At 38.5% G+C, this 27,124-nt stretch overlaps 1 protein-coding gene across 6 annotated transcripts in view; it reads right to left on the reverse strand.

Annotated features, from left to right (window-relative positions):
- CTNNA3 (catenin alpha 3) overlaps positions 1 to 27,124 on the reverse strand; it is an 896,431-nt gene that overhangs the window by 69,292 nt on the left and 800,015 nt on the right. For all 6 annotated transcript variants that reach the window (XM_074958868.1, XM_074958865.1, XM_074958864.1 and 3 more), the window contains one exon: positions 11,049 to 11,230. In XM_074958868.1, coding sequence (XP_074814969.1) covers positions 11,049 to 11,230 — 182 coding nt within the window. The remainder of the gene's footprint in view (positions 1 to 11,048; positions 11,231 to 27,124) is intronic.

Genomic DNA, 27,124 nt, shown 5'->3' on the forward strand with positions numbered 1-27,124 from the left:
GAGTTTGTGGTCATGAGTCCAAAAGAACTAGATTAGAATATGATAACTAGATAAGAATTAGATTTAGGGTTACCCTAAGGACTATAGTTGCAGTAATGTCTAAGACTAGGATTCTTCAAGAGACAATCTCCCTAGGTTTACTTTTGAACAAACAACAGGCATTGCCTTTTGTTCCAGTCTTTTATACTGGGTCAACCTCAGTATTAACAGCATTTTATTAACAAATTTCAATTGTCAAGAGTAAATGTGAGATGGGTCATATGGACAGGTTGCAGATATTTATATATTCTTTTAAATTGTTTGTTACATTATTTCAACTAGGAATCCCTACATAAAACTTAAGCAAACCTATACACGCAGTTTTTATCTATTCAAATTGTGATGTGGTAAAATTCATCCACCATACTCACCAAACTAAATCAATGGGATTCATACAGTGAACAATGTGGAAGATGGAATCCACTCCTGACCCTCAGGCCGGTCAGGGAAGTGGGCAGCTCTGCAGCCCATCTACAGACAGTATTGCAGACTCTGGCATGGAATAACTGCCATGGCACCTATGTAGGCCATATACAGAGGTTCACAGTTACTGGATCAGGTCCTCTAGGGCCCATCCACAAACCCCTCTTTCTTAGGGGTACATGCTCTGCATAGAGAGTGTTACATACACCTTGTACATGGCAGGCTGCAGGTCTGCTACTATCAGGTCAGGCTTTTGTATCAGAGATGTACTGAATACAGAGCTTCTTTCTCAGAGAGATACTCCAGAGATGTCTTCTATAAGATCCTTTAATGTATTGCCAGGTAAGGCTGAGGTTAGTTTAAATAAGGTATGTTACACTCGCCACCTAGTGGCTGAATACTATAATACAGTTTCAGAGTAGCAGCCGTGTTAGGCTGTATCCACAAAAAGAAAAGGAGTACTTGTGGCACCTTAGAGACTAACAAATTTATTTGAGCATAAGCTTTCGTGAGCTACAGCATGCATCCGATGAAGTGATCTGTAGGTCACGAAAGCTTATGCTTAAATAAATTTGTTAGTCTCTAAGGTGCCACAAGTCCTCCTTTTCATAATACAGTTTAGTATTCCATTGCATCTCCCCCTTTACACTCTACATTCCTACCATTTACAAAACGTACACTATCACACGGTCTTTGAAGTTCAGAACAGATCAGCCTGTTAAGGGTCTCTGAATCATACTGGTTTCCTAATTACATGATCTGAATGCATCATAACTTGGTCATCTGGCTGACCATTCGTTGCAATGACTCACTGTGATCAGTTTGGAATCTTTGAATTTTCTTCTTCTGCATCTGCAACCTGTGGAGTTTGCTCTGTTGATTGTTGTTTCTGAGGAACAAACTGTAGATGTCTATAGTTTCTGCTGAACTCTCCACTGTTGGTCTCGATCATATATGATCTGGGCACTAAATTCTTGTTATGTACAACAGCTGAAGCTGTCAATCCTTTTTTCCCATCCTCTTTGGCACAGACACAGTCACCAGTTTCTAGACCTGGCAGTTCTCCGATGGAGTGATGTCTGTTGTACAGTGTTCATAAGCTTTTTTTGATTTTCTTATCTGATGTGGCTACTTTCTTCATATGTAGCTACTTTGGAGATAGGTTCCTTTCCAAAGTTGGAATAGCTGCTCTGAGTAGTCTTCCCACCAGGAGTTGTACTGGATTATATCCAATAGCTGCTATCAGTGTTGATCTGTAGCTCAGAAGAGCAAGGAATGGATCTTCCTCTGGTAGGGTTTTCTTGGCTGTCTGTACAGCTCTCTCAGCCTTTCCATTCGCTTGCAGGTAATGTGATTCTGCTAGTAATATGATCAAAAATCATATTTCATTCAGAATGACTCAAATTCTGCTGCAGTGATTTGTGGTCAATTTTCTACCGCCAGTTGTTCTGGAATACCAAAATAAGCAAAAGTGCACTTTAGTTTCTTGTTAAAATTGCAACATGTTATGTCTTTCCAGTACATTGTTTCTACATACCTTCAAAAAAATAGTTCACTACGACCAGGTAATGAAGTCTTCTGAATTGGCATAAATCTGCAGTTGGTCTTCTCCAAGGTCTGTCTGATAGAGGTGTTGTTATTAAAGGTTCTTTGTGTTGGTCTGTTAGCTCTGCAGTATTCACATGCAGATACTTTACTGTTTATGTCTTTGCTCATCCTGGCCATGATAACAACTGGTTGGTCTCTTCAGGGCATTTTGTTAATCCTTGATGACCTTCATGGATAAGATTTAGGATTTCTCCTCTCATTTTCTTCAGAATTATGATGCAATCACCTTTAATCATGATCCACTTAGTTGTCCATCTACCAGACAGTAGTCTCTTGTCACTACCTCAATGTTCTTTATACACATAGGCCAGCTGACCCTAACATATCTGGGAGATGTTGTGTTCTTCCATTGAAGACCCATATGTTAAAATATTGTCCATGAAAACTACAACTCCATTTGTATTTGTTAACAACTCTGCCATCTTTCTTTGAAAAATTTCAAGTAAGCTGGTAATCCCAAAAGGTAATCTTCAAAAGCAAAATTTCCCAAATAGTGATAAATATAGTCAGTTTAGCACTTTAAAGGAATTTTCCAAATGCACTCAAGGTATCCAGCTTGGAGAATACTGTAACTCCTTTCACTTTGGGGAGGAAGTCATCCAATGTTGGGAGGATACATTTTTCTCTCACAACTGCTTCATTAAGTCTTTTAGATCCATACAGATAAGTATTCTTTCTATATTTCTTAGTAATTGGTCTCACTGGGGCATACCATGCTATTAGATCAGATATTTTCTCAATTATGCCAATCCTCTCTATTCTCTTTAATCCTGTACCTCTTCATGAAGTAACGGGATAGGAATCCTGCAAAGTGTATGTATACCATATGGTTCAACGTGGTCTCTCTTAAGGTTATTTATACTGGCTCTACTTTCAAAAATTGAATATCACCAAATATTCCATTGCATTCTTCCACTTTTTTCAGTACGCTCATCATGACTGCAACACTGAGGCTGAGAAGAGTGTTGGTCTTTGATCACATATGCTTTGTATGCATAGCTTTTGTCTTCGTAATTGTGTCTATGTTAAACTGGCTCATGCAGTTCAGAATACCTCTAGGGATAATCATAGAATCATAGGATGGGAAGGGACCTCAAGAGGCCATCTAGTCCGGTCCCCTGCACTCATGACAGGACTGAGTATTATCTAGCCCATCCCTGACAGGTGTTTGTCTAACCTGCTCTTAAAAATGTCCAATGATGGAGATTCCACAATCTCTCCAGGCTGTGTCAAATTATTTCAGCTGTGGGGGGAGGGGGGTAGAAGGTGATTGTAAGTCCCTTTGGAGATGACAGGTTGCAGAAACAGAAGGAAAGAAGTAGCAAAAGTTGCAAACAGACGGAACAAAGCAACAAAGGTTGTAGGATCGATCTCATCAACATGCCACTCTTCAATGCCCCCAGAGAACTAATGTTTTGATAGACCTACAGAACGGACAGACCGGAAGCAGTATTTTGCAAGATTTCGAATTGCTGCAAAACTTTATAAGGAAACTGAAGATATACTGGTATCCTCTTTAATTTATGCTACGGGGAAGCAGGCAGAGCAAACCTTTTATCTTTATTGAAGACAGTCACAAAGATGACTATGAAAGAGTTTTGGCTACGTTTGATGCATAATTTATAGCATTCCTCTGAGCACACAATCAGATGCTGGCCTCCCTTAATGCAGTGGAACTCTTGCATGTAGACCCCCCTGTGTTGCCTTCATTCATGGATGAACTTTCCACGTGGCAAACTGGATTTAAACATTAAGGATTGGGGTCCCCCTAGCTATAGTAATCTTAACCTTGATCCTGCAGGGCTTCCCTCCCCACCTAAAAAGTGAGCCCTGTTTTACTATTATCCCAATCTGAACTCATTAAAAATCAGAGTGTAGTGTTCCCTACTAGCAATACCTCAGTCAAACATATATCCTTTTATTTCAGCAAAAAGAAACTTCTCTTCGCACATTGATAAATATCTTCCTGATTGAAAGTCTGCTGGGGGGAAAAAACGGATCTCATTTACTCTAAAGCTTTGAAAAGATCAATAAAAAAAAAGAGTAATTTTTCATGGGGCCTTTTTAGCCAACCAGAAGTGAAATTTGAATATTTTTTTCCAGAATGTTATTAAAACTATTGCAGTAGATAGGCCAATTTCTTACTATGTACGGCAAGACAACCAATAGAAGGAAGAAAGCACAATAATGATTGACCTAAATTATGAAATAATGTTCCCCTCCAAAATGAAAGCTATATTATTCCTAGGTTCTCTACAGTGGTTCTAATACACATGTAAAATGATAGGGTACAAAAAAGAAACAAACAAAAAACCTTCTGGAGCTGTGTGTGTGTGTGTGTACACCCACACACCACACCCTTGTGTACACTCACTCTCTCCCCAGGGGGAACATTCTGCCTGCCGTAGGAGAAGCATGTATAACCCACTGGCGAGAATGTGTTATAGGTCTCCCTCTATGCTGATCCACAGAGGATGCAAGTTGTTAAAGAGGACCCTAATTCAATCCCTGTTCTGTGGAGCCCGGCCATCACATGTACACACTGCTACACTTTTTCATTCCTCACGTTTATACCAATCCTCCCCAGATGTATGTCTGGTTTTGTGTGTGTGTGTGTATGTGTATCAATCACACACATGGGACTGCCATCCAGTGAGTAATATGCTGCATTTTGTAAAGGGGCATAGCAACAGGCTCACCGCTCCTGACTGTCAGGATCTGCCAGCAGACAAAATGTTTCTTCTGGAGTACATCTCCACACTTCTCCTAATGCAGGTATGTGCTTTAAAAGTACAATTCAGCCCTACATCTGGGGACAAGTGAGTGAAAGAAAACAATTATAAAAAGGCATTGAAAAGTTCCTTACCAATTGTCATAACTTTGGAATGGTCAGAATTGTCTGGACTCAAGAAGTGAGTTATTTCCTTATTGGAAGAGAAATGAGTTGACATAGGACATAGAATCAATAACGTATCCAAGCCTATTTATTTGCAACATATTCAGTTCCCTCAGAAAAAATATTACTTGAAAAAGCAGAGCACATCTGTGAATCATTTACTTTAAAATCTGTTGCAATTCTTTCTTAGGACAACTCTGTCATATCAGCCAGCTATAGGCCAGTCTACTTGATTACAACTGCTTCAGAATCCTATGTTCCATGAAAATGTATTTACCCCACTGCCAAACCATTACAATTTCTCTTTTGTTCAGGGTTGAGCTGGTTAGTTCAGAGGCCAAGAGTCTGTGCTGAAAGAACAATCCATAGCAGAAATGCTTTCTCTCCAGAATAGATCTTGTCCCAACAAACGTGTCCAGCTTCACTCAACAATGCCAATTCCCCCTAAAAATTCCAACGAGCCTTTTGTCCAACACAGAGTTCTGCTCTAGTCTCTTCCATTCTATTCAGATTCTTATACTGAGCCTATTAACATGGTAAAACATGATTATGTCCACAATTCAGGTCTAACAATGTTTTAACTTTATTGGCTGCTAACTTTTGTAGTTGGGTCCCACAACATGGTATCTTTCTGAAGTACAGATGGGACTTTGGAAAATTCATCTCCATCTCAGATATAACTGAGTTGTGTGTGTATAATATTAATTCACTATCTACCACATTCAGCACACAATGATGGATTCTGAGATCTGGTTCATCAGCCTCTTTTGTGAGGAACAAGGGGCAGGGGACATCATTTTATAATCTTTTTGTATAGCACCTAGCATACTTTGGGCCATTCAGAGAATAACAAACAACAACAACTTGAACTGGTGTTGTAACATGGGAAAACATTTTTAAAATTATAACAATGATACAGAAAATATGTTATAAATAAACTCAATAATAACTAGCTCTGAAATAGGACTTTTCATCAGTAAATATTAAAGTGCTTTACAAAGGAAGTATCATTATCCCCATTTTACAGGTGGGGAATCTGAGGCCCAGAAAGGCAGGGACATAGGAACAATTTTTATAGTGGGGCCGGGGGTGCTGAAAGCCATTGAACCAAACTATAAACCCCATATATAATGGAAAGCACTTCAAGCCAGGGGGTGCAGAAGCACCCCCAGCTCCCTTAGTTCCAGTACCTATGCAGAAAGGTGAACTGACTTGCCCAAAATAATACTAGATTAACATTAATATTAGTACTCATTAGTTTAGGAAGCATAGCCTGAGAAGCAGTATCTTTGCATGTAAACTGTTGTAACCAGTCTATCAGTGGCTGTAGAGAAGGAAGAAGGAAGTGGACATAAAGGATGATTTTCCAATGCAATATTCACAAAGGATGGATTTCTCATTCCTGTCTCAAAACACACATTAAGCAATAACTTAGAGCAGCTTGATGTATGATGTAGTATGGAATAGGAATCTGTTGAAAGAGTTTTAGAGGTGGAAATATATGTAATTAAAAAAAATTCACCCAAAAGAGAGAAGTAAGGGAGCCAGGTTGTGGTTGTAGGTTGAACACACGTCTGGAAAGCTCCATCAGGCCCAAAAGCAATTTTCATTTATTTTTCTACTTCTACTTGGTATTTTTGAAGTCTGAGCAGTACAGTGATATTTTTTCTCTTCTTTGTACTTTTTTTACTCCAACCTTCTTAGAGAAACTGACATTGACCCCTGAGATGCTGTTAAAGAAAATCCGGAAAAATCTCTACCACAATTTTTCCCAGCAGCTGTAACCTTTAGCAAACAAAAGAGAGAGAAAAACCTGGCATCAACTAACTTCAGACGTTATCTATACAGTAGCATGAACTCTGCTGAAATTAGGCTGCTAGAGGCACAGTGATTCAGGACAACATATGCCTCACTTCCAAAACATCCACATTCATAGGTGGGTGGCACCTGTGGCTGATGTTGGGCCCCAAATAACATATATTTTAAAACATATTTAAACATGCAAAATAAAAATAATAAACAGGGTGGGTTTAATATCCATGTATGTAGTACAGAAATCACCTGTTAGCACCAATACCAGCTGCTGCAAATGTCCAGCTGTGTCTTTCCACCCTTGATCAGATATTTTTATGTTAATCATATATAATAGTTTCTATGACAGAATTGCCCAGTTGATGGCTCAGGGTAGGTAGGACTCATATTAGTTATACTTGAGTTTCAATAAGTCAATAGATGGTGTATCATATAAAAAGTTTCAGCAACATAGGAAAAATATATCTTACATAAAATTACCATAGTATGGAGTAACACCTAGCTACAGACCATGAGCAGGAAATGTTCATTAATTGAATGACCACTAGGTAGGGAATTGTTTAAAATGATGTTTTGCAGAAACAAGAATCAGGACTAAAAGATTTTGTTAATACCTTGAGACATAAATATCAACTATTTATGCAGACATAATTCCCATTGATTTAAATGAAAGTTTTGCCTGAGTCATGAATTTTTTGAGGCCAACAATGAATTCGTTTTAGTTAAATGTATTATTGTTACAAAAATGTGAAGGATAACACGTACACACTAGGATAGACTGATACTGCAGGGTGACCTTCAGAGACTAAGGCTGTGATGCATTCAATGAGATTAAATAAAGATTAGTTCAAAGTAACACATTTGAAGGAAAACAGAAACCAGCTTAGACACCAACTGGGCAGACAAGCAAATTCACAATTTATCTGAGTAATTTCTGATTAAACAAATAGGACGTCTGAATCTTTTATTCCTTCCAAGTCCAACTGTTGGAAATCACAGGCTGGGGGTACCAAACCTTGAGTCCAGCCAGTGCATGACTTGATTATTATAGTTTCTACCATCAGATTTTCATGTGGTAGGTAGGAGGAAAAGCCATTGGTGTCCCTCAGCACTATATATTTGCTCTTTGCCATCTCTGAAATCACAAGTGGTAGCATAAAGGGATAGATCTACACTTCCTTTAACAATGAGTCCACTTATTCTTTGCATACCTACAGGACTGCACTTTCTGGGACTGTAAATCTGGCAACTTTTAAGAACAAATCAAAAGCTTCTACTACAAAAGGGGGGCACTATTACTGGAAGTGTTCAAATGCAGGTTAATAAGAAAAAAATGAAATAATACAGGAAAACATTCTGCACAAGACTGGGAATCAAACTGAATAACCACATGCATCTCTTCAACTATAATCTAAGAGTAAAAGACTAAAGAAAAATATATATCTACTAAGACCTGCAGTTTAGTAACATCTGCACAGTCTACACACTATGGGCCAGATCTTCAGCTATGCTGGAGCTCTTGCTCTAAGTTGTGCCCAGCTATCTATGGTCTCAAGGTATTGTTCTGAGAGCAAAGGACAGATTCAGTGTAGCAGTGTTAAGGCCACAACTCCTTCCCTCTGGCAATGTCCCACATTCGGTGCCAGGTGTATGTCAGCTCTTAGTTATCCAAGATGCCTATTGTGGAGAGAGACAGTGAGAGGGACAGAGAAAGGGAGAGAGAATGCCAAGAGCACTGGGCCTGGTGCAAAATTTGAGGCCTGAACCAAAGGCTATAAACCAAAGTCAGGCCATGTATTAAAGCAAATGCTTACAAGTTCACTGACCAGTATATGAACACGGCAAAGTTGTTGTTAATGCACTAGGCACTAAATATTTACGTAAATATATTCCAGCAAGTAGAATATACATCCCAATCTAGTACAAGATAAGATGATTTGACAAAATAATTAATAGGAATGTTTTGCCCAAGATATCAGGCCCAAAGGGAGGTAACAAAGATGTCATGAAATACGTAAGGTAGTGTATAAGTTGTGTATTCCAGTTGTTTGAGTCAGTCTATAGAGGTCAGGGTACCCTACCTTAGCCCTTTGTGTGGCCAGAAACTACCACTGCTGACTGAGCCACTCCTTGCCATGGGGCACTCGTGTTAGCGTACCTGTAACCATGGAGCTAGGGTGCTAGGACTGTGCCTCGAGGGCAATAAACCTAGGAAAGTGCCTTTGTCACCAAACTGTGCCAGTGGTCTTTCTTTATGAGTAGCATCCAGGCCTGCTGAATTAACATGCTGCACTATCTACTAATAACTACTAATTGGCGCTCCAAGAGCAGAAGCACTGAGCATTACTGCATTACAGCATTACCGAGGCAACAGCCTTCCAGCTTCCAGCACTTAACCACACTGGGTGGTACTATCAAGGTCTGCTAAGCCAGCTATCTGTGCAGAGCTGAACAGAACACTGAAAGAACACACACACACAAACCCGCTGACGCACCTCTTATGCAAAGGGAATCCCCAAGTAGCTGTATAAGCTTGATTTCCAGTTGCTTTGCACTGGCAGAGCGGGGCATATGAGCCAGATGGTAGTGGATCTGGCTCAATAACTGCAAATACCTAAATTGCTGTTAATTTGTTTGCTTTTGCTCAGACCTTTTTGGATATATGAGGTGCATTGTGGGGTGTAGCATGTTTCTTAGTATTTCTGAGAGTCTCTGGAATACAAGTGATTTCTGATCCAGTGCTGTAGTTGTAGGGCCTGAGAGTAAAGAAAAATTATTTAATAATTATTTTCCACTAAAAATTTTGTTTCCAGTTACTGAACTGCCATCCTTTCAGATTTTAATGTTATCTTTCTGAGTTTTATGCTCCAACCCATTTTCAGTGGTAATGGTTTTTATGGGAATAAGCACCAAAAGAGCAAAATCTGATGATGTTGGACACGCAAGTGTGGCTTACACTGAAATCAATGAGAGCCACATAGAGAAACTGGGAAAAGATTAATCAAGATTAATGGAGCCTATTTCTAAATCCGTTAATTCATGTATTTTGGTGAGAGAGATGCAGAATGAGAGTTTTTAATTGTGAAAGTGTATGACATATCTCCATCTTTACAGTACATCTTTTTATTTTATAGAAGTGTAATATATCATTATGCAAGATATGCTCATAAAATAAAGTTAAAAAGCATTGAGTTTCAGGAATTCCAAATTATGAAGAATTTGAGAAATGCTGGCATGAGGAAATATAGAAACTGTCTTTCCACAGGAACAAGCTTGGGGCCAGATCCTCAGCTGGTGTAAATTGGTTCAGCTTTGTTGACCCCAATGAAACTAAATCAAGTTACATCAGGTAAGGATCTAGCCCCTGGTGCCTTAAATTTTCCCCTTGCCTTACAGGAAAGGATTGTCTTTTTTTAAAGGAACCCAGTGGTATCTGATGGTATTCACCCCATATAGGGCATGAAGTTTCCATTTGACATATCCACAAGTATTTTATTAATAAACACACATAACAAACAATGAACCTCCCCTTGATATCATTGTGCCTAATGAGCGAAATATACATATAGTCAATGCAAGACAGAATAGATTTCTAAAACAGAGACTGTTTCATGTAGTAGTGTGACCAGTTACTAACACCACCAGAGAGAAATGCCTACCTTTAAAACTGTCTGCAGTACGGCAGAATGTTTTTATACTATATAATACAGCATAACATATACTGCAAAGAGCTAAGGTAACTCAATGTAAGTAATCAAAAGAAATGTGAAGTTAGATATGTATCAGTCCAAGTGTCTACTTCCTTGTCATTTGCAATGTACAGTACATGTTGTATGCATGTCTGCTGCGTACTGTATGTTTGACAGCATGCTATGGTACACGTTGCAAAAGACTAGAGAACTTAAATTACTTTAGGTCAGTTTATTCCTTTCACTGAAAGAAAGCAAGAAAGAAAAGAAGTTAAAATGCTAAGAGGATCAACTGGATCAACATCCCTGAGCAAAATGTGGGAAAAAATAAATCAAAATGAGGACAGAGATAGGCATCATGTTTTTCTTTCAAGGATAAACAGAGTGCAAAACTTTGAACATCCCTTCTGGTGTTTCAGCTTTTCACATCTAATTCTTTAAACCTCCATTATATCAGCTTTGCCAATTAGTTTTACAAAGATTTTGTCACCTGCCATTGTAAACTAGTATTTCTCCTTTTACCAACGTGACAACGGCCCCTAACACTTATAAATATTGAAGATCATTTTCCGCATAATTACCTTGTGAAGTCTGTCATCTCCATCATAATCACACACATCCTCTTAGCCAAAACTATGATGTCATTGCTGGTGTCATCCCATATTTCAATCTCTGCATCAAGCTTCCTTTTGACTTTCTTGAAGTCAGCCACTTGCTCAGCTATCTTTTCTTTTTCAGCCTCTGGCAGCTGAGTCATCTTAGCCTGAAACATAAGATAATTTGATTTGCAAAACGCACGTCTGTTTCTAAGAGTAATTTCTTTTTGGCAAAATCACTGGACATTACTAAATATATGTTTTAAATATACATGGGCCTGAACCAACACCTCCAATCTGAACACCTTTCAATTTCATAACTGGGCCTTATCTCTAGAACAATCTGAAGTGAAATTCTGAAATGTAATACTCCTGAATTTTGAGCAGATCCAGATCAAATTCATGCTTTGAAGTTCAAGTCCATCTCCAATACTCACCTTCTAACCAAAGATGACGCCTCTTATTTATTAATGGTAATCATCAATTGTCTTTGGAACTTTTCTGCAGGGATTCTAACAATGGGAAAAGTCAACCTCCATTCTATGGTCAGTTCTCATCTCCATTAAGAAATTCATGATGAGAAGCATATCAGAATCGCCAGTCAGCTCAAATAACAAAACTCTGAGCGCAAGCTACATCTAAAAGGACTAAAATATTAATTATTGTACCTATGAGAATAATAGTAAAAAAAAACCCCATCAAACCCACATATGCAGAACTCTGAAGATGCTGATATCTTCTTGAATATGAAGGTGATCTGGGTGAATGCAGAAACAAATTGCTAATCATTCTTGTAAATAAAGCCCACTATTCTGCTTTGCCCTAGTTTGTGGCCCTTTTTACTCATTTTTTCTGCAAACTTTTACGCAAATGATTTTTTCTTCACCAGAATATTCAAACACAAAAGCATCCTGAATACTAACATATAGGGCCCTGCCAAATTCACAGCCATGAAAAACATGTCACAGATCGTGAAATCTGGTCTCCACCCACAAAATCTGGTCTTTTCTGTGCTTTTACCTTATACTATACAGATTTCACGGGGGGCAAAGAGACCAGCATTTCTCAAATTGGGGTTCCTGACCCAAAAGGGAGTTGCAGGGGGGTCGCAAAGTTATTTTAGGGGGGTCACGGTATTGCCACCCTTACTTCTGTGGTGCCTTGAGAGATGGGTGACCAGAGAGCGTTGGCTATTTGCCAGGCACCCAGATCGGAAGGCAGTGCCCTGCCAGCAGCAGCACAGAAGTAACGGTGGCAATACCCTGCCATGCCACCCTTGCTGCTGCCTTCAGAGCTGGGCGGCCAGAGAGTGGCGACTTCTGACTGAGGGCCCAGCTCTGCAGGCAGCAGCGCAGAAGTAAAGGTGGCAATGCCATACCATGCCATCCTTATTTCTGCACTATTGCTGGCGGTGCCTCTGCCTTCGGAACTGGGCTTCCAGCCAGCAGCCACCACTCTCCCCTGCCCAGCTCTGAAGGCAGCACCGCCGCCAGCAGCAGCGCAGAAGTAAGGGTAGCAGTACCGCAACCCCCCCCATAACCTTGTGACTCCCCGCCCCAACTCCTTTTTGGGTCAGGATCCCTACAACTACAACACTGTGAAATTTAAGATTTAAATAGCTGAAATCATGACATTTACGATTTTTTAAATCCTATGACCATGACATTAACCAAAATGGACCGTGAATTTGGCAGGGCGCTACTAATATATATCTATGATTGTATTCACACCAGAAATGCACTTGCAGCTATTTTGAAAGCTATTTGTGGTTCAAAGCTGGACAGGGCCCTGTAAACCTGAGTAGGAGGAAGCTCTACTATTCAATTTCCCCCCCACCCCCCCATTTAACTGGTTCTGCCACCAGAATTTCTTCTCACTGAGAGAGAACGTGTGCACATGCTACCTATGTATGTACTGTGCCCTGGAGTCAAGCAATGACAAGACAGGTCAGGAATACTCATCTGACCAAATTAACTATTTTTGCTCTTGTAGGCTTTGTTTCCATGCTTAGTTTTTGAAAGATGTGGGGACATCCTTTTATACAAAGCAAGGCCCAGCAACTCAAATCTAGAGCCCTGCAAGTAGCAAGAAAAGCAGAAACCACAGCATTGTCATCTTCGTCATACATTGCTACATAAACTAATCAGAAGCCACAAACCATATTACAGGATTCCCTCATAAACTTAGAGCAGCGGCAGAAAAGTATCATCATCACAGAGAGCGGAAGTCATAGCTGCCAGTTGCTCCAGGAGCTCTTTTCTGCTTAGCTTCAGTCCCAGTGTGGTCTAGTAACTTAGGCAAGTATGTTGGTCTTTTCAACAGCAAAGTACAGAGGCTCAAGGGAATACAAAGCAATTTTCCACATGCAGCAAAAGAAATGAAGGATGAAGAAATGAATTGGAAAATGGAGATTGTCCTACCCACCCCTTTTGTCGATTATACATGCATACAGAGATGCAGATGAAAAGAATTGTAACATAATTAAGCTCAATAACAACAAAACAGTGGGTAAAGAGAAATAATTATGACATGCTGCCTGGCCCTAGTACCACTTGCCTACTATTGAGACCAATACTCATACTCTATCTCATCCATTATCTTTGTGGTCCTAACACTGGATGAATCCACTTGGAGCTTAGAGACAATGAGGACAAGCCAAAAGTCCTCCAGACTGTTCCAAAAGGAACACTCTCCACAATCTGATCTGCCACATCCTCCTCCGAGAGAAGTACAGTAGCAGGTTTGGATCAGGCCCCTGCAAATGCACACAGCCATCAAGCCGATAAACTTATGCTCCCATTTGTTAATGTCTCTATCTGCCTGAGGAGGTAAGAGGCAATGGCCTCTTTAAATCCTGGGTCCATGAACAAAAAAAAGCCAAAAGTATAATGTCCTTGAGTATGTATTCATCTGAGGCAACACACAGCACTTTTGAGGGCAGTTCTAGACCTTTGTTATCATTTGCCTGATCATACCATGCAGAGAGTTCACATTTTTCTCCAATAGAAAGATCAGTGGAATGCACTGGCTAATATTAGAGTCATCGCTGCTGATGAACCTCAGGGCAACTGTCAAAGGCCCTCAGAATGTCACAATATTCTTATATGAAATAATGTTGTATGAGAGATGGAAAATATACCACAGTTGCCCACTTTTCAGAGTAGCAGCTGTGTTAGTCTGTATTCGCAAAAAGAAAAGGAGTACTTGTGGCACCTTAGAGACCAACAAATTTATCTGAGCATAAGCTTTCGTGAGCTACAGCTCACTTCATCGGATGCAGTTGCCCATGTTACCTCTGTAGCTAGAGAGCTTAGGCATTGAGACAATCAAATAAAAAAATACACACAGAGAGCGGATTGCGCCTACGTGCAATTAGGATTGTGCAAGTACATACAAATTACTGAGTGTGAATGTGACAGGAGAAAAAATGGATAAAAAGCAGCTAGTGAATATGACTTATATGTCTTTCTTCCGAAATCATGAAGGAGTCCAGTCTTTTAAAATAAGGGATACATATACACAGCAAAATGTAATCCTCTTTCTTGTTGAAAAGAGTAAAAGAAAAGGTTTAAATGTTCTAGAATTCTCCACACTGGCTTGCCACCTGCCATTTCTCTCTCTCTCTCTCTCCCTGAAATGCTCCCCCACCTTCATCTTAAGAACTGAGATCCAATAATTCGTTTAGGCTCTTGTCCTATTTAGAAAAATTAATTAATCCGATCAGGATTTAAAAAAAAAACCAGACACTAGCATGTGACTTAGGTAACCAGATTAATGCCTTGAGCTGCAAATCATAAATACTGCATACTCAAATGAACAGTCTTGGGGCTCTGGCTGGGCACAGGAATAACCATCATATACTTGATTGCAGGATGGGGCCAGAGTGAGTAGTTCACAAACAATCCATTTAGGGTTGCCAATTTTTGTTGGATGTTTTCCTGGAGGTTTCATCACATGACATCATCTTTAATTAAAGATTAATCTTTAATTCCTGGAGACTCCTGGACAAATCTGGAGTGTTGGCAACCCAAAATCCATTGGCTAGAAGTGTTCCAGACAAAGCATTTAATCAGATACAAATTGAGAATAAATATGTACAAATTACTGTGTGCTGACAATTTGAAAACAGAAAAGGGGGCTAAATGTTGTGAGGGAACCCAGCTGGCAGTTTTAGTCCAGTAGGGTTTATCTTGTAGGATGGGGAAGGCGTTGGGGTATGTTTTTATATCTGGGCCATTGAGTCTGAACACAAGGGATCTATGTTGATTCCCCATGTTCCTGTATTTAACTTTTACAGTATGGAAAATTCTGAGCATTTTATATATTTAAATGTTGACTTAAATCTTTAAAGGTTTCTTTTGTTCCTGAAGGGATATTAATGTATGTCCTGCAGCCATCACCACACCCAGAAATATAGCGTAAACTCCTTTTAGAGAATTCTCTGGAAAAGGGATTCTTAGATTGCTTGAACTGCCCAATATCCTGTGAGAGAAAGACTGCCACTCCTATAATTGTTTCATTAAAATAGATCTTGATTTGATTGCATTTGATTGATTTCATTTTTAACATCTCCTGGTAACGCAGAGTGCTGGCAGTTAGAAGCTTTTAAGGGCTACCCCCCACCCCCTTTATGAGCAAGATTGTCAGTTAGCAATCTGCCCCAAGTAACATTCAGCATGTAATTGAACTGGCCCAGGAGCACAGCAGGGAACTGACTGTAACTCAGAGTCACAATGTGACCTCAGGTTCCACCTTGCTTCACAGGGAAAGTAACCTACCATGAGTCAGTATCAGAAGTAGATTACCTCCCCTGCCCTGCTGACTCAGCAATACTTGCTGGAGCATTAGGTAGAGGTAAAGCCAAGGACCCGTCCACTTCCCAGCTCCAGAAGGAGAGGGAAGTAGTGGCACTGTGCCATTCCCCCCACTCTTCCCCTGGGTTTCAAGCCAGTGCAAACATTCCAAATGTGTCCAGTGTCACCTGAAAATTAACATCTATGGAATTTGTTAAAAAATATGTAAGGTGAAAAGTTACCTTACTTATGGGAGGCTCACAAAAATATTGAAAATGTGCTCCCCACTCATATTATTCTAAAATACATTTTAAATAAAAAGTCATTAATCTGATAAATGATGAATATTAACTGCAAGATCTGAAGTTTGTAGTACCAGAAAACCCCATAAACTGCTATGGATTGCATCACGAAGTGATTTTTTTTTTCCTTATCGGAAAATACTGCATTTCATTTCCACCAGAAAATGCAGGACAACTTACATCAACTAAATAGGAATAATTTTAACGACTGCTGTCAGAATGAAGGAAACACAAATGCAGACACGGTTCAGTTACCAGTCAGCTGAAAAGAAATCTACAGCTATGTTGAGTAAATTATTTAAAATTGTGCAGATTAGTTTAGCTGGAACAGAAAGCAGGCTTCCTCCAATCTTGAATTCTGGTTATTCTATCCAACTTCAGTGAGCTTTATCCAACTTCAGTAAAAAATTGAATTCAGTACAAAATAGATTCCACAGATGCGGACATTTAGAGAGTTCCTCAGTTTTAAAGCTAATGACTCAGACGCTTACATCCCAAACTGGCAATAGATATGGAAGGCAGCTACTATCGGTCTTTCTCACTAGCATAGATCCTTGCTGCTCATAAATCATATAAGGTAGCCAGGCATTGGAGTTCATGACCTCTCAGGGAGTCTCCCTGATGTCTATTCTATAGAATTGGAAACTCTTAACTACAAGTCAAAACAAAAAATTTCTGTACTGTCAATTGAGCCAGTATTTTAAATGATAAATTGATTATCAAAGTGTCAATTGGAAATCATTTTTAAAATATACCATATTCAGACCAGAAATTAGATTATCTCCAAAAGATGGGGAAGTGGTACTCTCACCATGCTCTCACTTATAACACTTTGGTTTCTTAATTGTTTTATAAGTTTATGGACTCAGCCCAACAAGCCAGGTCTACATTATCACAGCCACAATGGGAAAATACTCCAGCCATTGGATACAGTATGCATGTTTATCAGGTATAAAAGCCATTCCAAGGATAAGGAAAGACAGTTGTATGAGTTACCCTTCCCTTCAGGATTAAAGTAACTCAAACACTGATTTTAAAGAGAACAATATGACTTCTGCAGGCTGGCTGGCCTTGATGTGAATGATTTTTGTACTGAATCAGCTGAAAACAGTGAAGGACCAAATAGTCCCATGCATACTGAGAACATCATTACCAAAATGGTGTGTTGGATGCCTGTATGCCAAACCCATTACAAAATAATTTCTTTTACATTATTTCTGGGTAAGGTTTTTGCATAGGAATCAGATTCTTGAAAAAATTACCCTGAAATTCTCTGTGAAATTATCACAGCCAGTCAACAACTCAAATCAATGAGCTGGACACTCTGGCGTATGCAGGCCATTTTGCATTGATCCACTGGCACAAAGCACTTTTATACATGAATTCAGCTATTAAAAGGGTAGATGAGACACACCATAGATGCTCCCGTGCTCCCTCCCGTGCCTGTGACCAGTACAGAGGGGCATATCCAGCCTGGTCCTGTTATGATCCCTGGCTGTCATAAAGGTTTCTCAGAACCATTGGAAGTCAGCGTAACTGGAGCAGCCTTTAGGTGACTGGACTAATGCCAGGATGACCCAAAGCTTGTGGCTACAAAAGGCAGGCTTAAAGCCAATATTGCATCACTTTCCTAAACTGTACCGAGCATTCCTTTAGCTGCAGCTGAGGATCTAACTCAATATCATTATAGGTTGAAAAAACAAGTGGTTCTTAGACTATTATAAAAAATAATTAAAATAAAAGAATATTGTCCTGGAGGTGTTACTGGAAAGCAAGCAGCAGGACAGGCACTCTACACAGATACCCTGAGGTCCAAGAATCCTTGCAGAACTTTGGCCTCCATGGTTCTGAGCTCATAGATCCCTTTCATCCCACTACTAACCTTCCCTTCTCTCAAAGTGAATGATGTGGTGTAGCTATTGCATAGTCACTCACATTTCAGTAATGGATCTATCTTCTAATATGGTGACAGTGATTACAAAACTGTGGTTACACTGCAATTACAATATAATTACACTGTGGTTATTCTTGTTTATAACAAATTACCACTAATTCATATAACTGGAAGGTTAAGAAGGTGCCTGAATTACTTATATTATCCTTTTGGTTTTATAAGTAATTCATGTATTTTTGGAATCCACATACATGACACAGATTTTATTTACACTGTGATTACTCTGTCACACAGTTAATTTTCCTAGTTATATGAATTACTAGCAATTATAGGTTTCATAAAGCATATCCATGGTGTAATTACAGGCACCAAATTAGAAAGTGTAACTGACCATTTTATGTAGTATTTTCAATATTTGTTTTAAAATGTAAAAAAGCATGAAACTGACCAAATATACAGGCAGATCAAAATCGTGATAAGATCTTTGTAACTGAGGAACTTGGTGTTTGTTTGTGACTGGGGAGCTCTACTTGCTGAAAATAATGCAAGAAATTAAATGGAAAGAAAGGAGAGCAAGGGGTAAAGAGGGAAAAGGGATCAAAAGCAGGAGAGTACTGTCCATTTGACATAGCAAATATGTAACTATCATATTTCTTATCTTCTATCAGCTGATGGAGAGGTCTAACACTCCCAGCCCACAGTTTTAATAATGTTTGAGTCTAGGAATGGAGAGCCATGTTTGGCAACCATAAAAAAGAGGAGATTTTAATAGGAGAACCATGAGGTATGATGTTTTGCTTGTGCATTCAGAGTAACGTTTTCCGAGTGGAATATGACAATTTATTCACTGGAACAAAGTGACCAAGGAAAATCATAAAATGCTATCCCGCTGACCTTGATTTTTCTTTAAGCTCTCTGATACTGCACTGAAAACATATGTAGCAACAAACCCAAAATTACATCCACAGCTTTTTAAGTGTGGTGTGATTTTGCATCGAGATAGACAATGTAAAGGTAAATGTGAAATAACGATTTAAATTGAAAATCTGCTGTGATGAAAGTGCAGGTTTATTTTGCCCAACAAATGAAAGCAAGTTTTTATTACTTCCATAACAAGCACAAATAGTTGCAAACTTCTTCACTACCGTAAAAAGATAATGGTGTTAGGAAGTTGAGGGTGGTGATGGGGAACCATCTTGCTCACATTTTGGTTCTTTTACAAAAGAAAATATTTTTTAAAATAAAACTCAGTTAAATATATTGGTTAGCCTGTTTTTCTGTGATATTTGGGTAACTTCAAAGAGGGTATTATCTGCTGACTTGTGAGAGGTTTAGCCTTATTGTTATCCACCTCGTTAGTCATAATACTAGGGATGGGCAAACTGACATATGACAAATAAAACTAGGCTTTCATTGAACCTGACCATCTTTAAGTTTCAGATCAGTTTGGTGTCACAGATTCACACATTGTATGACTACTTTCCAAAGCCATTGCTTTTCAGGACACAGCGTGTAATCTGTAATTTAATTCATGCAGATCAGAGGACAGCAATTCCATTTTGTGGCACCTTTTGAAGTTTCACAATTTGTTTTCACTCCTCTGTGGAAAAAAACCCAAACCTTTCAAATGTTTTCTCAAAAACATGTGTGTCCATAGCTTAGTGGTTAGGGTGCTGCCCTGGGACGTGGGAGATTAAAGTCCCTGGTCTCCCTGACTCAGAGCAGAGTTTTTCATCCCAGGTCATTCTAGATCATGCATAGCAGGATCTCCCACATCCCAGCCCAGTACCCTAGCCTCTCATCAATAGAGTCAGTCTCTCTCTCTCTGATGAAAATTCTGTGGAAAGTGGTTCATCTCTGCAAAACACTTCAGTAAAACCAAATATTTAGGCAAAAAAGTTCTAACCAGCTCTAATTGTAAGTTACATTCTTTCTTCCTAGATGTATGACCATAAATTTGGCTGCATTCAAATGTATATTTTTCAGATATGCACAGCTTACCAAGTACACAGGTATGTATTTGGTAAAGGTTACTAACACAGATATGTGTTTTGTATGCAAGACTCTAGTGAATATTTTTCTGAGCATAGTACACAGTGTGGCAAGGGATTGCTCTTATAACAGATAACAAAAGTTCTGTCCGCTATCTCTTAATTAAAAGTCTTATTTTTCTAGTATGTGTACAGCCATAAGGTTTTTTGACAAAGAAGTACTACATAGAAATCTGAAGATTCAAGAATTCAGGGAAGAAAGAGTACAGAGTGTATTTTCATCGGTTGTAACTAGAGTCAGAGGGGAGGGATGGTTATTGACTGGGCACTAGGGGAACACGGAACATGGGTAGTTATGCTGGAAGCAAAATGGACAGAGCAGCACACAGCTTTTAATAAAGTTCCCCTTGTTCAACGTAATGTGCAGTTAGCTTCTCTCTTTGCTAATGAAACATGGTGGCAGAATCTGAGCTTTGAGTTCTTTTAAGTGCAGGAGCTGACAGCATGAGCAATGCAACTTGTTCTGTAGCCTCCCCAGTGGACTTTGCAGGCACAATCTTAGCCCAGCAATGGACCTGGTCAAAGGAGGAGTTCGAGCTATACACAGACTTGGCCATACAGGAGAACAACAACAGCTGGAAAGTAAAACAGTATTTTTTACTTTACTGGAAACAAGGCACCACCTCACCACTGCCTCAATCCTCACAGCAGTCGTAGGAGACCTGGGGACCTATTGCCTCCCAAAGTGGAATAAAACTATGGAATGAAACATAGTTTTCATTACAGACCACTCCAAAGGAGAGGGGACAGACCCCTGAGACATACTGACTGCTACCTGTAATTCTGGGGACTTGACAGACTCCTTAATTTGGGACTAGGATAGTCTGCAGCAGTTAGGATCACCACCTACAGGAGCAGCTGTTCCAGGAAGGTGATCTTGAATTAGACCGATGCTTAGACATGTGGCATGCAGCAGAAGCCTCAAGAGAAAGGATGAAAGTCACAAGAATTATATCCAGTGAGACTACAGCAAAGGAGACAGGTGGTCAGGCTTCCATATCCATAGTAAGATGCATTTAATGTGGGAGCCAGCAAGAGCAGGAAAAGAAGAAGTGCCCCACACTTGGACAGCATTACAAGGAATGTGGCAAGTTGAACCATTTCCCCTTTGTAAGCATGTTGAGTTTTCTGCTTCTTGCAATATCATCTTAAATATCTATTTTGGGGGTCTTTTTACAGTGACAGAATCTCTCTCAACATGTAATAATTTAATTTCCTTTAAAACTCTGTGTCAAAAGTGTTTTGTGTGTTGGAACAAAACTGCATATTTTGACAGTCCCAGAAGATGGGTGTGAAGATTGGTACATTCTGATTTCATTTTGCTGGTAATTGCTGGAGTGTAAAAAAGTATCTGAATATTAGAGTATTAAAAAAATTGGTGGGGGAAGTATTTTTCCTGTCTCTTTTTAGCTTTCCCCACTTTTTCCATTGCAGAGGTAGAGGGAATACAAATGGAGAGAAAGTAGGAGTTTCCCTACTTTTTAAAAAAAATCAAAATTTTTCATTTTGAAATTTCATAGAAAATGAAAAAGCCAAAAATGTTATCATTGACAAAATACTGTTTCTCAATAAAATAACTTAAAATTGAATTTTTTTTGACCAGCCCTAATGAGTATATTCCACTGAAATTTGGTTTTAATGATGAGGGGAGGGGAAAGAAAAACAACCAATGTGAGAATAACAGAAAGTTTAAAATAAGTAACCATCACAGTATTTTAACCTGAACCTCCTTCATGTCCCTGTGTGTTCATGACATCGATTATGGACTCCATTCTTGCACCACTTTACACATTACTTTTTAATTTAGCACACTCTATTTATCTAATTTTAGTCATCTCCCTTATACTGCCCTGCTAATGTGATTCAGCCCTATCCTGGAGTGGACTTACTTCAGGAGTGAGAAGTTAGTTCAGCTTTCATGCCACCATTGCCCATTCTTTCAACTGCTGAGCTTACCAAGATGGATTCCAGTAAGTGACAACTTTTGTACTATTTATGATGTAGGCAGGTATCCAGCCACAAAGAATCAGATTGAGGTCACCAAGCTCATTTTGCACAGGAAACTGAACAGCTGCCACATAATAGCACCCTTTAAAAATGCCAAGCCTGGGCGAGATTTTAAACCCGAAGATGAAAGGCTACATATCACATTGCTAATGCCCTGAGCCATCCAATAACTCCAGTCCCTTCCTTTACTGAAATTATGAGAACATATGAATTATGCAGGGAAATGTGATACTGCTGATGAATCATTGTTCTTGATAGGGATTATTGTGCTCTGTATTAAACATTAAAGCCACTATTAGCAGAAGTACTTAAAATTACAGAAGAAAGTTATTGGCACTATGCCCTGAATTCTTGTCATTACGCTTTCAAGATTCTGTGTTGCTTCTGGCAAAATTAAACTTATGACAGGTTTTTGGGGTTTTTTAATGACTTTTTTTACTTATGAAGATACCAAATCTTCCCATTAACACAGTTAGGCCAAAAAAAAAAAAGCTCATCTAAATGAAAATAACAATGTATGTTTTTAGATAAAGAATGTTTTAGATAATTCTTTGTTACCTGAATATGAATAGTTGACATATTTGATGATAAATTGATTTCTATTGTTGCTATGGCTTTGTGTGTCAAAACGTGATGCAAGTACCTTTAGATTTTGTCATTGAATTACACAATGTTTTTTGTTGTTGTCGTCACCATCATCTCTGTTGCATTTGGTAAATGTTTAATGGAATTCTGGTCCAGGTTGGATTTCTTTTTTTTAGCTTTTTGTATGAATAAAAATCTTATAAATGCTTGTCTATTTTTCCTTTATTACAGTTACATAATAGTAATTTAAAAGATGAATACAAACTTTAATTTAAAAAGAATGTGTAAACCTCAAATAGGCACAATTCTTTACACTGAATGTAGATCTCACATGTGAAACAAGCTAACAAATAAAAAGTTTATGGATTTTCTCATTCACAATATTGCACACAATGGGTTAACTTTTCATTGGCTCCCAATGGCTGTGCAAACAAAACAAAGGACAAATTCATATAGAGAGACAGGTGGACCCTGGAGCACCCTATCTGAATGCATTCAAGAAGAAAGCAGTGTGAAAGAAACTCTGTGAGACTAAGCGTGGGCATGGAGTTACCTAAGAGAAAGCATAACTTTTTCTTCAGTCTTTTGTAAAATGATTTCTGTGTGCTCTGAAACATTGCATTTTTGATGTGAATAAAGTCACAATTTTTAAATTAAATTAGGTACTTTTATCTTCCCTAGCTTCTTCATAACAGATGTTTAAATATGAGTGTTCTCTTCATCATATATATATGACATAATTAGTCTCAGTATCTGATCATGATGGCATGCATGTCTTCCAAAAAAATGACTGCAAGGCACTGAGAATTTTCATTCAGATAACCATAGATCTATAAGAAGACAAGTTTGTGCCTGGTGGACCAGATGCTCACGTGAAATGGACTGGCATTGTTCCATTGACTTCAGTGAAGCTGTACCAATCTACACCAGCTCAGGATCTGGCCCCACTTCTTTCATTCAAGGGTGTAAAATTGTTTTTACAAACATTTAATAGTTATTATTTTCTGTAATTTCTCAAAGATCTTAAAACATTTTACCAAGTTAAATTAAACCTCAGAACAACCTGTTGAGGTACTTGTGAGTATTGCTCCACTCATTTCACAGATAGGTGAGCTGAGGGAAAGAGGAGTGCAATAACTTTCCAAAGGCCACATAACGAGTCTGTGACAGAGTCAGGAATATAATCCAGAAGTCAATTCCCAGTCCCCTGCTCTCATCACTAAACTCCACTCTCTCCTCCTGGTTTCTGAAAGAGTTACAAATAATAACTAATACCATTCATAAGGTCTCCATATCTATCAAGGATGAGAAACGAAAGACACAATTTTGACCTTATTAGAGCTTTTCGCTGAAGTGATGTCTATCCCTAGTCTGAATACTCTGCATCGTGCACTGTTTGCTAGTGAATATGCAGCTTCAGTCACAGTGGCTGATGTATAGCAGATTTTTTCCTACCCTATTGATCAAATATAACATGATTAATAGAGAAGTGAAATAAGACAGGTAATTTCAAAGGGGCCTGCTTGCTGGTGGAAACACACAGACTGGCATGGAGGAATTTACATAAAATAAATCATGGTTCTCTTGAATGCACAAGTCGAGTCAGGACTGCTGTTATGCTCAAGGACAACTGATTTTGAGACTAATATGTACATATAAAACAAATTCTCAATGTGGAAATATCAGTCAGAAAAAGATCAAAGAGTAAGCAAAAGCTACTCTGAACTCATGTAATGGAGTCCTTATAACGCAATCACTGCACTGTAAACTGTCTTTTAAAGATACAGGTTAGAGATACAGTGTTTGCCAATAGTCTCTGGGTAGGTCTATATTGCAGTTATGGGATGTGATTGCAGCTCCAGTAGACATACCTGAGCTAGGTTGCTTGGGTGGGTCCCAGAGCAGTGAAACCACAGGAGCCCGTGCATTAGCATGAGCTGTAAAAGCTCGCCTGGGCAATTTACTCATGAGCCTAGCCTGGGCTGGAGCATGAGCTGCTGCAGCTTCACTGCTCTGGGACCCGAGCTAGCTTTAATCTATGTCTACTCAAGTGGCAATCACAGCCTGCAATAGACATACCTTCTGATTTGTAGCCAGGATTAGATATTTGGTTGCTTCTTTCTTATAAAGGTAAACATCATGTGTAAGGAGGGTCAATAAACAAAAGATTTTGTGTACTGGTCTTCTCCCCTCTCAGTTCACATTTTTTTCTCCATACCCTTAATTTAGAATAACTGAAGCTTGCTACACAATTTTTGTGACAGTCTTTGTTGTTCCACACTATAGTATAAAGTTTGATTTAATACCACTCCATGAGAGATGGCTTTTGCATTATTTGGGGCATTTGTTTTTAAAAAATGAAAGATAAGCTGGAAGGAGTGTGGCAATTTTTCAGAAATTAATGACTAACCCTATAAAGAGACCTACTTCACACCTAGACTCTGTCGGGTATGAGTGCAGTAACGTATCCCAAACCAATAAACCTCAACTATTTCTCGTATTTGTGACTTATTGACAACAACTGGACTTTTTTAAACATTTATTTAAAAATGCTTATGTCAAGATTTATGTTAGCCTGCGACCTTCAGGGACTGGTCTGAGGTATTTTGTTTGTTTATTTTGTTAACAGACAAAATATGTGGATAGTATTTTAGAGAACGACCTTGCTTTCCTTAGCTACAATAGGATTTTTTAGCTTGTAATAGGGAGGAAATATGGTAAAAATTTCTAGGCATAATTTAGATTGAAAAGGGCAGCTGTTATATCTTACTTGTCAACTGTATTTATTGAGTAATAACTTTGTAGGAGATAATCTTTCACACAGTAGTTACATTTCTCACACTATGTTTTAAGAATCAATTGATAATTAATTATCGTATAACTGAACCTGGGGAATTAAGCCATTTTGGTCCTGCAATGTTGCTTTCAAAAAAACAAGCAAAACCATACTATTTAGATGAAGGGCACTTTGTAGTGATTTGCCAAGGGCTACATAATATTGCATGCTGCTGCCCTGATAAAGGATTTGGTCAAACTGAAATTAGCCTTGGTCAGTTAAAAAGCAGAGATTGTTGAGGCTGAAGACCCTGGTGATGGGAGCTGAAGTCACTCCCTAGCGCCTTGGCACCAAACAGAAACTGAAGAGGTTTTTAGATCCAGACAGAAAGTATGGTTTGGGGGTGTGCCCGGATGGAACGCCAACTCAAGTGTTATGAACATTTGTGTTAAGGGGATGAGTTTTCTCTTGCTTCACCCCCCACTCCCCCCCAAAAAAAAAGAAAAAAAGAAAAAAAAAGAAAGGTTCAAGATCCTAAAATTTTACTAAAACGAAAATCAATATTTCAAGGGGAGTAAAATCACATTGAACAAACTGGCCAAAATTTTCATGTGTATTTTCCTGAAAAGCTTTTTCTCCAACTTTACCCAGTTCTCTCAATGAGACCTAGGCAAAATGGTACCATTTATTAGGCACTGGTATTCTACTTAGAAAGAAAAAATACATCCAATAACACTGCAATTCTTTTTTAAAAAGTGTCAGTTTAACTTTTTTCACCATAGGCCTAGTAAATACTTTCCTAGGTTAACAATAGTTTTCTAATTTTTAAAGGTAGATTTGCAGTCAGTTATCCACTATACCTGGATTAATTCAAACAATTCCTAGTAAATTTGTATGACAACTATGATTAACTTTTTATGACTATATTGTGAAACACTTACAGTTGGACTACTTGTGAATGAGAGTAAATCTAATCCTTAATTATCATGTTTAAGAGCTTGACTTGACCACATGCTGCCCCAAAAGTTTATTTTTTAAATTTATTTTAAAAATTATTCATTTATAATTAAAGCTGGTCAAAAACAATGTATTAAATTTTGTGGAAAATGCAGTATTTTTTGTTTTGTTTTTTGTTTCATTCAAAATTTTCACTGATTTTTTATGTTTATAAAAAGGCTAAATATTTTTGATTATCAAAAACAAAAAATAAAAACTGCTGGAAAATGTAAATTTTCTTGTGAAATCCATTTTTAAATTAAGGAAAGGTTTCATAACTATTTTTACTAGATCTATTTATTATTTCTGTTATAATAGTATTATATTAGTTGTCGAAGAACTTACTCCTTCCTCAGGAAGTAATCCCATTATGCACACATTGCTGCAGCTAAGCCTCTAACCAAGTCCTTTTTGTGCTGCAGGGCTGTTTTTGTTCTATATAGAAGTCATTTTTTGGATATAGTGCATCACAAACTTAAAGCACAAATAAAACCTGAATACCAAGATACATGGTTAACCGAACCTTGGTTAGGCAAACTCAAAGATTATTAAACTTTAGCAAGTTGAATTCTACATAGGTATGTGTTTATGTGTAAGAAGTTGCCTGGCTGGTTTAAATCTTCACAGGATATTTACAACTTAATCAGGTCTGTCTTT

Source organism: Natator depressus, chromosome 7, assembly GCF_965152275.1.
Source record: "Natator depressus isolate rNatDep1 chromosome 7, rNatDep2.hap1, whole genome shotgun sequence".
Lineage (NCBI taxonomy): Eukaryota > Metazoa > Chordata > Testudines > Cheloniidae > Natator > Natator depressus.